Below are 12,882 nucleotides of genomic sequence, written 5' to 3'. Positions count from 1 at the left end.
ATGTATTTAATTTTAACTACTTATGCATGGGCATAAGATGGTAAATGGGAAATTCTCTCTAAAAATTCTCTTAGAGGACACAATTTACTTGATTGCACATGTACCAAACCAGTTGAGGCTGGATCACCCCTCCTGCCTTCTTACCTAGATGTTTTGGGAATATGTTTGAATGCAAATTGTCCAAATTTGATCATCACTGAGGGAGAAACTTGCTCCGCTGTCCAGTGCACGGATAGCTTGATGCAGGTAGGAGTCCTAGGTTGAAAACAGGTTGCCAGGTGCGTTTGGAGAGGGGCATGTGTGCATAGCAAGTGCAGGCAAGGGGCTCAGGCTGCCAGGCCCATGGTTAGAAGAGTGGCTTGTGCAGAGACCCCATCAGCACTAGTCCGTGCTTGCCTGATTCACCCCTCTGAGTTTCCTAGGCTGCCTTTGAACTTGGGATCCTCCAGCCTCTGTCTCTGAAGTGCTGGCATTGTGGTTGTGTGCCACTGTGCCTGGCTGTTAATGCCATTTCTTGAGTGCGCATCTCTGGAATGCAAGTTGAAGTTTATTGTTCACTCATGAGATAAATCAAGTCTGCTAGTTCAAAATGATAACACTTCAGACTGACTGCTGTTTACTGCCTGTAGTCATAGAAACTTCATATTTTTATCAATGGTAGGATTAAATTTATGACGTAAATGGTTTGGGCCAAATTCCAACATGAACCATTAATCAGAAATTATAAGCAGTTTGTCTGCGAAGTAAGTGATAAGGAAATTGATCTATTGCTATTTACTAGATGTGCCAAGATACACGTTTTTATGTAATGATAAGGGACCGATACACCCGGATGTTAAAATGAGGTCAAACAGGAGCTAGCCGCAGAGGCTGAGGGCCCTGCTTTTCTTTAAGTTTTTCTAGCGTGCAATTAAAGCTGCAGAACATAATTTGTTTAGTTCTTATTCTGGGGACACATATTTTCTTTCATTGGTTTTGGAGCTTGTTACCTGGGGAGAAACAGCCTGCCAAAGGACCCATGCGCAAGGACAGAGAAGAGTAAGATGTACATAGAGCTGATACCTGCCCATGCGTATGCCTCAGAGTCCTCCAACAGTAGCTCAGGAAATGGAAAGGCTCAGGGAGAACATGACAGTTTTTATTAGGAGAAAAACTTTTAATTTTAGACCATGTAACTTTTTCATTTTGTTTTAGTATTGCTTTTGTTGTTATTGCTGTTTGTTTTTGGGACAGGATTTCTTTGTGTAGCCCTGGTGGTCCTGGACCTTGGTCTGCAGACCTGGCTGGGCTTGAACTTACAGAGATCTGTTGTTGTTTATTTTTGCTCTTTACTCTTTTGGGAGCCCATCACCCATCTCCGAAATAAATCACACATGGAGGCTTTTTCTTACTTATAAATGTACAGCCTTAGCTTGGCTTATTTCTTGCCATATTTTCTTAATCTAAATTATCTCCATCTGTCTTTTGTGTCTGGGCTTTTACCTTTATTTATGCACCTCCTCTTTCCTACTCTGTGGCTTGCTGTGTAGCTGGGTGGCTGGCCCCTGGAGTGGCTGGCTCCTTCTCTGGGTGTTTCATCCCTCCCAGATTTCTCCCTCTGTTTATCTTTTCTGTTTGCCAGCCCTGCCTATCATTTTTCCTGCCTTGCTATTGGCCATTCAGTTCTTTATTAGACCATCAGGTGTTTTAGGCAGGCACAGTAACACAGCTTCATAGAAACAAATGCAACTTAAACAAAACCAACACACCTCCTGCCTCTGCCTCCCAAGTGCTGGGATTAAAGTCATGTGCCAGTACCACCTGGTTGGTATTACTTTTAATTTATATTGTGTTTATGTGCTTAGTTAGGGTCTCAAGGATATTGATTCAACCCTTTGGAGTGCACAGGAACTCAAGCTGCCCATCCTTCTCTCTGTCTTCGACTGAAGCATTTCCTCTGATCTGTTTCCTCCCTTCGGTTTCTTATTGTTTTTGTTTTGAGACAGGGTTTCATGTAACCCAGGCTTCTAACTTACTTGTCACGGAAGATGACCAGGAGCTTCTGACCCTCCTATCGCCACCTCCTACAAGCTGAGACTACAGGCATCTCCTCTGTGCTCAGTTTATGCTGGATCCTTTGCTCATGCAGAGTAAGCACCTCGATGGAGCTCTGTCTCCCGCCCACACTTTGAGTTTTAAAGATAGTTTATTTGTGCTGGGGAGATGGTTCATCGGTTAAAGCACTTGCCACAAAATGGGGAGGACTTGAGTTCAGATCTCTAGCACCCAGGTAAAAAAGGTGGGTGTGGCCGGGTGGTGGTGGCTTTAATTCTAGCACTCGGGAGGCAGAGGCAGGCAGATCTGAGTTTGAGGCCAGCCTGGGCTACCAAGTGAGTTCCAGGAAAGGCGCAAAGCTACACAGGGAAACCCTATCTCAAAAAACAACAAACAAACAAACAAACAAACAAAAGTATTTATTTACATGTCTTGCTTGCTTAGTTTTGTAGGAGCCGGGGCATGATTAGAATATGTGTTTGGCTGAGTGTGCAATACCAGGCATGGATTCTCTTCTGTGGAGTGGGATTTAATGTTTACTTCAGAAGGGCTAGGAGTGCTGAAGACCTACCCTTCACACCCTCTGAAACAGGACTTGCTCACATTTTCATAGTCCATGATTTCTTATTGTGGACGAGCCCTGAAGCCTCCTTTACTGTAAATGACAGGTTTTGCTTATGAAAGATCCGTCAGGGAGGTTGTGTTCCCGGCATTTGAAGTTTCAGAGACTGTTTGATGTTAATGGACTTCCTGGAAGACTTTTGTGGGGTTCCTCTGGCCCAAGGCAGGCTAACTGTTGATGCAATCAGGAGACCACAGAGTGATTTCTTCCACCCCCATGTGTCTTGAACAGTTTGTGTCTCCTGTGACTCAAGCTTTTGTGTCTTTGATTTTGGAGAAAGTGACTCCATCTCTATGACTGAGTCAAGCAGCCCGTGCCTCTCCCTTCTCTGCAGGCCCCAGCCTGGCAGTCCTGGTGCTGGGCCTCCTGCCAGAGGCTCCCTGATCAAGTCTGAGCAGCCTGGCTGCGGGGCACAGGCCCGATTCTCAAGTCTTAGTGCTGGGAAAGGCCTGAGACCCCAGGGCCTCCAAAACCCGGCTGTGTATTCAGATCGCCTTGGTGACAGGACAAACTGTCCCTCATCACCCTTTAATCTTTCAGTAAGTCAAGGTTGAGGCCCAGAAAGCAGTGTTTTTGTTGTTGGATCCTAAGGTGATTCTTACTTCCCATATTCTATACCATTTGGTGATTCTTGATCTAGTCTCAAGTCTTAATTTTATTTAAAAATTATACATGTATTTATTCTTTCAGCACAGAAAACCAGGAAGAACTTCCTCTCCAATTCTATTTCCCCCTCTATTCAGTCAAGATAAAGAGATTACAATACGTGCTCATGTTTAGAAAATTCAAGTGATCTAATAGCACAAAAAATGAAAAGCAAAAGCATCTTGTATTGTTGGTGAGCTAGCTCTACTAGAGGTGACCGATGTTAACCCTTTCTTTGGATGGATTACTCTCACAAATCTTTTCCGTGGTTGTGTCCTTACTTTTCTATCTGCTCAATTTACAAAATCTAAACTGAAGGGATCACCCCATACATACTATCTTGTACTTATTTATCCCCTTTTTCCACTTAAATTACTTTGGTGGGGGCCGAGGATGTAGCGTAGCAGGTCAGGTGTTTGCTCTCTAGCGCTGTGTGAATTGAGCATAATGCACACGTGTGAGCCCAGTACTCTGGAGGTGGAGGTCATCTTTGGCTATATAGTAGATTCAAGGCCAGCCTAGTCACCTGAGACCTTGTTTTAAGAAAATATTGGCAGCAGGTGGGGTGGATGGAGCTGGATTGATGCAGCAGTTAAGAGCACTTGTTGCTCTTGGCAGAGGACCAGGGTTTGATTGCCACAGCACCCACATGGCAGTTCACAACTGCTTCTAACTCCTCCGTGGGCACTGCACACAGGTGGTACACAGATGTGCATGCAACCAAAACCACTCATACATGTAGCTGGAGAGCTTCTCTCCGGGTTCTGCCAAGCCCTGGCAGTCCCGTAGCCCACTTATAAAATAAACACACAGACTCTTATATTGCTTATGAACTGTATGGCCGTGGCAGGCTTCTTGTTATCTACTTCTTCTATCTTAAATTAACCCATTTCTAATAATCTATACTTTGCCACGTGGCTCGTGGCTGGTACCTTACATCTCCCTTGCCATGGTGGTGGCTGGCAGTGTCCCCTCCTCAGCCTTCCCCTTCCCCCAATTCTCCTCTCTGCTTGCCCCCCTATACTGCCTGCCTGGCTACTGGCCAATCAGTATTTTATTTACTAACCAATCAGAGCAACACATTTGACATACAGAACATCCTACAGCACATACACATAAAATAAAAAAAAAAAATCTTACAAAATATTTTGGAGTTCATCAATGTCAGATTATCCCCTCCTTTCCTTATTTCTCCCTTTGTCCCATGCCCCTCTCAGATAACATCTCTGTGTAGCTTAGGCTGGCTTCAGACTTGAGTTCCTCTTGTGTCTGGTTCCGAAATACTGAATTACAGGCCTGTGCTAACATGCCCAGCTTTCAAGGGCTCCACTTCAAAACACTATCATTGAATTGGCTTTCTACCTTCTGAATATCAGATTAGATTAACACAGGGATCCATGGAGGACACATCCAGTCTATATCTAAACCATAGCATATGGATATTCCTCATTTAACCTTCTTATTAGTGGACACTTAATTGTATCCATTGTACAGCAGATAATGCAGAAACGTGATTGTATGTATAAATTGGGTCCTCTACTGGTCCTGGGTGTGATGGGTGCCACCTGAGACTGGTGACAGGACCACTGAGTCAGAGGCATTGGGAAAGACAAGCTGGTGGGTAGGGAAAGAGGAAAGAAGAGTGGAATTGGGAATTTGCTGGGACCTGGAGTCATAGAATTAGAGGTCTTAGATTAGACGGGCTGTAGGAGGTTGTGTCAGCCTCATGGCGTCTGGACAGAGAGTGTACTGCATTGTTAGTCTCGAGCTATGCAGTGAGGTGACCTGGGGAGCCATAGTCAACTCACCGAAGGGAAAACAGGGCAGCTGTAGGTTCTTAATATATTTTTCTCTGCACATGCCAGACTTCATTTTGTTTTTATTAACATATATGATCATACATGATAGGTTTAATTATGACATTCTCATGTATGTGTGTAATCTATTTTTGATTACATTCTTATTACTTTCCTGTTTCCCTCTTGCTTCCTCTGATCCTTTTCCTAACTAACCCTACTTCTACTTCCATGTCTTTAAGAAAAATAAAGAGATGTTTACGTGTGTGTGTGTGTGTGTGTGTGTGTGTGTGTGTGTACACTTGAGGACACCATGGTGCATATGTGGAGGTCAGAGGATAACTTGGGCAATTCATTACTCTCCTTCCACTGTGTAAATCCCAAGGATTGAACTCAGATGGTCGGGGGTGAGAGCAAGTTCCTTTACCTGTTGAGCCACCTCACCATGTCCCTCTATATTTCAGTGAACCAGTGAGTTTCATTGCAGTTGTTTATGGGAACATGGGTGGAAAATTATTTTCAGGAGCCTGGGCATCTTACTAATGACCACACCACTGAAGAAAATGTCTTTCCCATAACTATTGACTATCTATAGATTCTCTGGGAATGGGAGACTTCATGAACCCCTCACTCATCCATGACAGAATATTGATGTGCCCAGTGTCGTGCAGGTCTTGTGCAGGTAATGACAGCTGCTTTGATATCAAGAGTGCAGTGGCCATGTTCTATCCAGAAGACAGCATTCCACCACAGTCTTCTGCTTCCTCTGGTTCTTCCGTTCTTTCTGCCTCCTCTTCTGCTGTGTTTCCTGAACCTTTGTAGGGCGTGACATAAACGTTTTATTTACGGCTGACATTCAGTAGTCATGTTCAGCACTTTGACCAGTTATGAGGCTCTGCAGTTAGTGCTGTCTACTATAAAAAGAAGCTTCTCTGAGAACAGCAGTAATTTATGGGTATAAACATAATTATTTAGAAGGCAGTTGGATGGACACGTCATGATAATTTAGCACCATAGCAGTAGCTTCCCCACTAGAGCCCACGAACTCCCCATTCCCATGAGCTTTTGACTGGGTTTATAGTTTCAGATGTGAATTCTCTTGTGTAGAGTGGGCCTTAAAGTCCAATCAGAAACTGGCTGGTTATTCCTACACTGGATTTGCCCTCACTGCACCAGTGGGCACATTTTGCTTGGCTGGTTGGTAGTGTTGCTTGCATTCAGAACCTACAGCTCAGTAAGACGGTTGATGTCAACTCTCCCCAGCATAGAACCTTCCAGCACTATGAGGACTAGGCGGAAAGGAGGAAGCTTCATCCCAGGTCTACCTTGATTTCTGTATGTCCCATGGCTGGATCATGCGCGTCTTTAGTGGTGGGGTCCTAATATCTAGGTCTGGTGGGGAACCAACAGCAGGGGCACTCTGCTTGTGTTTTTTGGGAGCTTTAAGGGCCTTCGTGACTAACAGCTTGTAGGAAGGTAACCCACTGTCTGGCACTGAGATTTCATTTAATAAGTCATTGGCTTCTGAGGACAGCTTTATCCTCCTGTGAAGGGTACCTCTACTCAAATACTTAAAAAATAGATTTAAAAATTACTTTTTCCTGTATCAGCTTTCCTTTTGACCTTTTCGTGCATCTTTAATTTACTCTTGAATTGTAGTCTTCCCAGTCTGCTACTCTGCCTCGTCTCCCTTGCTCCCTCCCTGCCTAAACATTTTACCCCAATATCCCTTCTTCCACTTCCGTATCACACGTGGTCTGTTACCCTCACCCCTTACAGCCTTTCCCCCTTTCCACAGGTTACTTGCTAGTTTTCTGGCTTCTACATAAATGCAAATGTATAAAAGTTGGAAGTTAGGATCTTCATGTTAAGAGAATGCACATTTTCTTGTTTCATACATATCCCTGCAATATCGTAGCTTTGTCTTTCTTTATCACTGAGTGCAATTCCATTGTGTATATGTACTATGTAACTATTATCCATTCATCAGTTGGTGGACATTTAGGCTGACTGCATTTCCTTGCTATTATGAGAAGCACAGCAGCAAACGTGGGTGATGTGCAAGAGTCTCTGTGGTCGAATATTCGGTCCCTTGTATATGTGCCCAGGAGTGGTATAGCTGGGTCATATGATTGTTATTTTGAGGACAGGCTTTCACTGGGTATCCCTGGCTGGCCTGGGATTCATTATGTAGATCAGGCTGGTCTCTAACTCACAGAGCTTTGCTTGCCTCGTACTTATTTATTTATTTGAAGCCTCCAGACCAACTTCCATGGTGGCCACACCTCCCACCAACAGTGGATAAGGACTTTCTTTCTCACACATCCTCATCCTCTCAGAATTTGTTCTCTCTCTCTTTTTTAAATGATAGCCATTCTAACTGGGGTGAGATGGAATCTCCAAGCAGATATAATTTGTATTACTCTGATGCCTATGGGTATTTACCACTTAAAACAATATTTATTGGCCATTTGTGTTTCTCCTTTAAGAACTCTGCTCGGTTCTACAGGCCATTTCTGACTGGTTATATGTTTTCTTGTTGGTTACTTTTTCTCCTTAGTTCCTTGTGTACTCTAGTTATTAATCCTCTGTCAGTTTGTTTGCTGGTGAGGATTTCCTCCCATTCTGTAGGCTGTCTCTTTACTCCTGAACTTTGATGTTTCATGAGGTCTCATTTGTCAGCCCCCTTTCCTTATTGGTAACATTTCTGACGGAAATAGTGATGTTGAAAATCTCCCAGACTACTTAACTGCTAGATCAAGTTTAACATTGAACTTTCTATATTGTTTTTGGAGGTGGTATTCCATGCAGCTGTTTCTGATGGTTGCTATTGATATGTTAGATCTGGACAAAAATTAATGTAGACTAGGAGAAGAAGATGGCATTGTCTAGTCATATCCCAAAGTTTAAAGTTTCACAGGGGCTGGAGAGATGGCTCTTCAGTTAATAGCATTTATTGATCTTCCAGAGGACCAGAGTTTGATTCCTAAAGCTAACATATGGGGGAATCCATGCCTCTAGCATCTGAGGGCACCTACACACACACACACACACACACACACACACACACACACACACACACACACACACACACCAGTGTTCAACAGGTACATGCATACTAACTTGTTAGGATAGAAATACTTCTTAGATTGTTTGAACCTAACTACTTAGTACATGGAATTGCAAGATACTTCTTTGGCCTGAGGTGCTTTGAGAACAACTACCAAGACACTGAGACATTGTGAAACAGAATGTCTTACCTATCTGAATTTAGTTATTATTTATTATTATTATTATTATTATTATTATTTTTTTTTTTTTTTTGGCTAGGTCTTTCTACATTGTAGCCCAGGCTGGCCTCAGACTCCTGATCTTTTTGCCTTATCTTCTCAAGCACTTGTATTACAGGCGTGTTGAACTTTCTTTCTTTCTTTCTTTTTTTAAAGCTGCCAAGAGAAGATACCAAATGGACAATGGTTTAAACAGAACCTGGAAATTATTGGCTGGCTCATATGTTTGGCATGTCTAGGGTTGCAAATGGCGTCAAACGTGGCTTGGTTCAGGTGCTCACTGTCAAGTGATATCAGATGACAGCTATCAAGGCTCTGCCTGTGTTAACTCTAAGATAGGTGCTCTACCTGTGAACAAAACAGCCCCACCCTTTCCAGACATACAGCCTTTCAATTTAGCCGCCCCGACCCTTTCCCAAGAGCTTGGGCATAAAAGTACTGGAGAAGACTTTGGTGGACCAGTCTGAGTCCCTTGCATATTCCCAAATGTGGTTATTGAGATTCTCCATGCTATTCCTAAGTCAGATCTCCATCCTTGTGCTTGGTGGATGTCCCAAGGAACCCACAAGCAGTAAGTAGGCAGGCTTTCTGAAGAAAAAGACAGTTGCCTCATTTGTTAGAGTGCTCGCCACAAACAACAGGACCTAAGTCCAATCCCCAGTGTCTGTGTAAAAAGCTGGGTGTGGTAGTGCATGCACGCTTATAATCCTAGAGCCAGGGAGCCAGAGGCAGGCAGATCCCTGGAGCTTGCTGGCAGTCTGCCAAGCTGAATCTACAAGCCCTAGGTCCCAGTGAGAGACCCCGGCTCGGAAACCACATTGTGCACTGGTAGCTGGAGCTGAGGGGGCCGGTTAGGATGGTTACAGATGTGATCTGTCAGCTCCCCACAGTGCTTCGTGTGCTGCTGTTCTCGCTTGTGTTTCTCTGTTACCATGTCAACAGTTGAAGAAGAGGAGTGAAAGCAGTGTTTTCCTGCCCCAGGTTCCAGTGCATAATACCAGGTTCTGTCGAGATGAGGGCTGTGAGGGCCACAGCATAAAATTCAGGGGTCACTTGGATTTTCCAAACACTTTGTCTTCCTTAACCCCATGAAATCCAAAGATGCCTTGAATACGGCCCAGTATAGGGGCTTTCTTTTCTACTTCCTGCCTAATTAAAAAAATATGGCTGTTATTAAAAAAACCCACCCCAAAGCAAGATAGATAACACCTGAGGAATGACATTCAAGGTTGTCCTTGTCCTATATCTTCCACACAGAACATACATGTTCATGTGCATATGTACACACATACTCTCCCTTCCCCCTAAAAAAAGCAATGGGACACAGCAAGAACAGTGAACTATCACTTTATGAATGAGGGAAACAGACTGGTAGTTTAAACAATAAGCATGAAAAGTTCCATCTATATCTGGGTTTATTTTCTAGGCCAAGTTCATGACATCTACGTGGCTTTGATTTCCATTGTCAATCAATGGAATATGGGAATCACGGGAATAACTGAAGATAAAGGCTAAGAAACCTAACATGAATAGTTACTGGAGTCCCTTATCATTGGATTGGTACTTGATATGAGGATAGAATGAATTAATAGTCATAAAGTGCTTTGCATAAGGGGCAGGCAAGGTGGCTCTGTGGTTAAGAGCACTTGCTGCTTTTGCAGAGGACACAGCCCTTCAGAACCACTTACAACTCCAGCTGCAGGGGACCTGACATCTTCTTTTGGTCTCTGCAGAAACACATATGAATGCAGACATACACGTAATAAAAAGAAATATTAAAAAGTGTTTTGCATGTTCTGGGTAATGGGATGCTGTGGCAAATGATGCCATCACACCACTAATGATCACAGCATCCTGACTTCTGGAGATCTCCTTCCTAGGACGGTGGCAGAGAGAGGGTGCTTGAAACTGACTTTCCTTTCTTGTCCATTCCAGGGCCAACATGGATGCTATCAGCCAATCACCTGTGGATGTCCTGCTTCCCAAGCACATCCTGGATATCTGGGCCATTGTCCTCATCATCCTGGCTACCATTGTCGTCATGACCTCCTTGTTTCTGTGCCCAGCCACTGCAGTCATCATCTATCGAATGCGGACTCATCCGGTTCTCAATGGGGCTGTCTGAGACCGTTGAAAGTGGGATGGCATGTGATAAGGACACAGGTCTCTCCCCCAGCCTGTTCTCAGAGAGACAGTGGGGAAGATGCAGGAGTTGGACTTGCATTTTAGTTTTGATTCTGCAGCTGGCTGGCAGTGTGGATTTGACCAAGGGACCTAACGCTGTGGGTACCAAGCTCCTTAGCTTTCAACCAGGGGGGTCATGGTCCCTGCCTCCTGCTTCACAGGGTTGAGAACCATGTGACTTAATGGACGCGAATGCTGTTTGTGAGCAGTGAAGCCACACAGATGTGTGCCATGCAGTGAGAAACTTTGCAGAACCAAAGATCCTTGAAGCTGCTGGTGGTAAAGGAGGTGAGGGAGACTGGGAAAGAGCAGCTTTGGCCAGGGCCCCTTGTACAAAACCATGGAAGTCTACCCCATCCTCAGCAAATCAAACTTTTTTTATTAGTGAAACTTCTTCCATTTTTCTTTGTTGGGGAGAAGGAGCTGGTATGGCAGAGAGAGAGAGAGAGAGAGAGAGAGAGAGAGAGAGAGAGAGAGAGAGAGAGAGAGATGAGCACAAGTTTCAAAAACTTCTCTGCTAATCTCTGCCCCGTGTAACTGGAGGAGAGCTTTGCCATAATTTAACAGTGCCCAAGGAGTTGGTGCAGTGACTTGCTCTCTGCACTGAGTCTCACGTCTCTGTTAGCTTTGACTTTCAAGCAATGTTGGAATTGCAGGGTGGCTGAGCTTTCTGCCCAGCATTCCAGCCCCTTTGTTGTATCCCACAGGGGAGAATTTCTCTCTGCCTGAACTTCATTGTCGTTAGTTTTGTGTTTTTGTTTAGTAATTTTTTTTTTTTTTTTTTGAGGCACTGGAGAACTTGGGGCTGTGTTCTGTCACTGAATTACAAGCCCTTCCAGCTCCATCAGCCATCTAAAGTCCGTATTATTTTAAGAGATTTCCCAGGACTCTTGAACCCGACTCAAAACAACGATGGTTATTTTAGATGCTATGGTTTATATTTATATAGAGATATTTCTAGACTATTAAAGCTTGCCCTTTGATACCCAAGTGAGGGGCATCTTGGGATTTATTGTTATGTAAGAAGATAGCATAGATATTAGGATAGTATTGTGTCAGATGATATTACTTTGATCTTACTTCATTGATGTATGCATCCAATTTCCAATAAAGTGCCGCACTGAGCATGTGTGAAGTTTTTCTTTTAAGAATACCTACCTGAGGCTCCCAGGCAGTGGGATTGGGACCTGTCCCTGGTACATGAGCTGGCTTTTTGGAACCTAGTGCTTATGGTGGGACACTTTGTGAAGCCTTGGTACAGGAAGGAGGGGCTTGGACCTGCCTCAACTGAATGTACCAGGCTCTGCTGACTCCCCATGGGAGACCTTGTCTTGGAGGAGCTTGGTAAATGTAAAATGAATAGAAAATCTCTTAATAAAAATATATATATTAAAAAAAGAACACCTACCTGAACTCAGAACTTAGATAAAAGGATTCAACTCAACTGTGTTTGGCTTTTTCAGTTCTGCTGACAATTCAGGCCTGTGTTCATGCTAGGCAATGGCTTTACCACAGAGCTCTGGACCCTTCCTTCAGGATGCAGTTGGCAGTCTTCTTCAGTTCCTTGGGAAGGATTTTTGCAGTCGCAGTTATGGTTTGGAAGATACGAAGTCCGGTCCTGTCCTCATCATCCTGGCTACCACTGTCTTCATGACCTCCCTGTTTCTATGACCATCTGTCGAATGCGGACTCATCCGGTTCTCAGTGGACAGGACCACTCTCCACAGTGTGGAGTGAGGTGCTAAGTCCAGAGCCCGGAGGATGCTAAGTAGGAGTATAAGGGGCAGGGAAGGAGGAGACAGAAGCAAGGAGACTGAAAGGCGCGCAGTATGAAGGAAGGGTCGAGTCACGCGGGCTAAGGAGTGAGCAGGCTATTAGGAAGACAAAGCAGAGGGGACAGTACTGTACTAAAGGGGCCAAAGTTAAGGGGCGTGGCCAGGCTGGCAGCAGGGATGTGTCGCGGTCCACTTGGGCTGGGTGTTGGGTACCGTTGCACCACTGGCACAGAAGCACCTGACCCCACGGGAAGGAGGGAAGAAAGGTTTCTTGTGGCTCGGTTTCAGTTCATCATTGGGAGAGCATGGAGGAGTTGGTTCCAAACGTTGTAGAGGGACCTTCAGAAACAGCTGTTCTCATGGCTTCGATGAGGAAGCAGAGCGCACAGCTGGACTCACAAACAGTGTATAGAGCAGTTCTGCCGCACTAAGACACTGTGTATTCTTTCTGTTCATAAAATCGCCTGTCTTCCTGATTCAGGGCCACCGATTCGTTCTCTGGCAGTTTTGTTTTTTTATTTTGTTTGTTTTTTGCC

General features: G+C 44.4%; 1 protein-coding gene across 1 annotated transcript in view; it reads left to right on the top strand.

Annotated features, from left to right (window-relative positions):
* The window catches only part of Smim3 (small integral membrane protein 3), a 28,964-nt gene extending 17,972 nt beyond the window's left edge, over positions 1-10,992 (top strand). Inside the window, exon 2 of the mRNA XM_036204962.1 lies at positions 10,323-10,992. Coding sequence (XP_036060855.1) covers positions 10,330-10,512 — 183 coding nt within the window. The 5' untranslated portion in view covers positions 10,323-10,329 and the 3' untranslated portion in view covers positions 10,513-10,992. The remainder of the gene's footprint in view (positions 1-10,322) is intronic.
* Positions 10,993-12,882: the final 1,890 nt, after the last annotated feature.

The sequence above is a fragment of the Onychomys torridus genome, chromosome 13 (genome assembly GCF_903995425.1).
Source record: "Onychomys torridus chromosome 13, mOncTor1.1, whole genome shotgun sequence".
NCBI classification, from domain to species: Eukaryota; Metazoa; Chordata; class Mammalia; order Rodentia; family Cricetidae; genus Onychomys; species Onychomys torridus.
The sequence above is the reverse complement of the archived record's forward strand: the minus strand, read 5'-3'. Positions and strand labels throughout refer to the sequence as shown.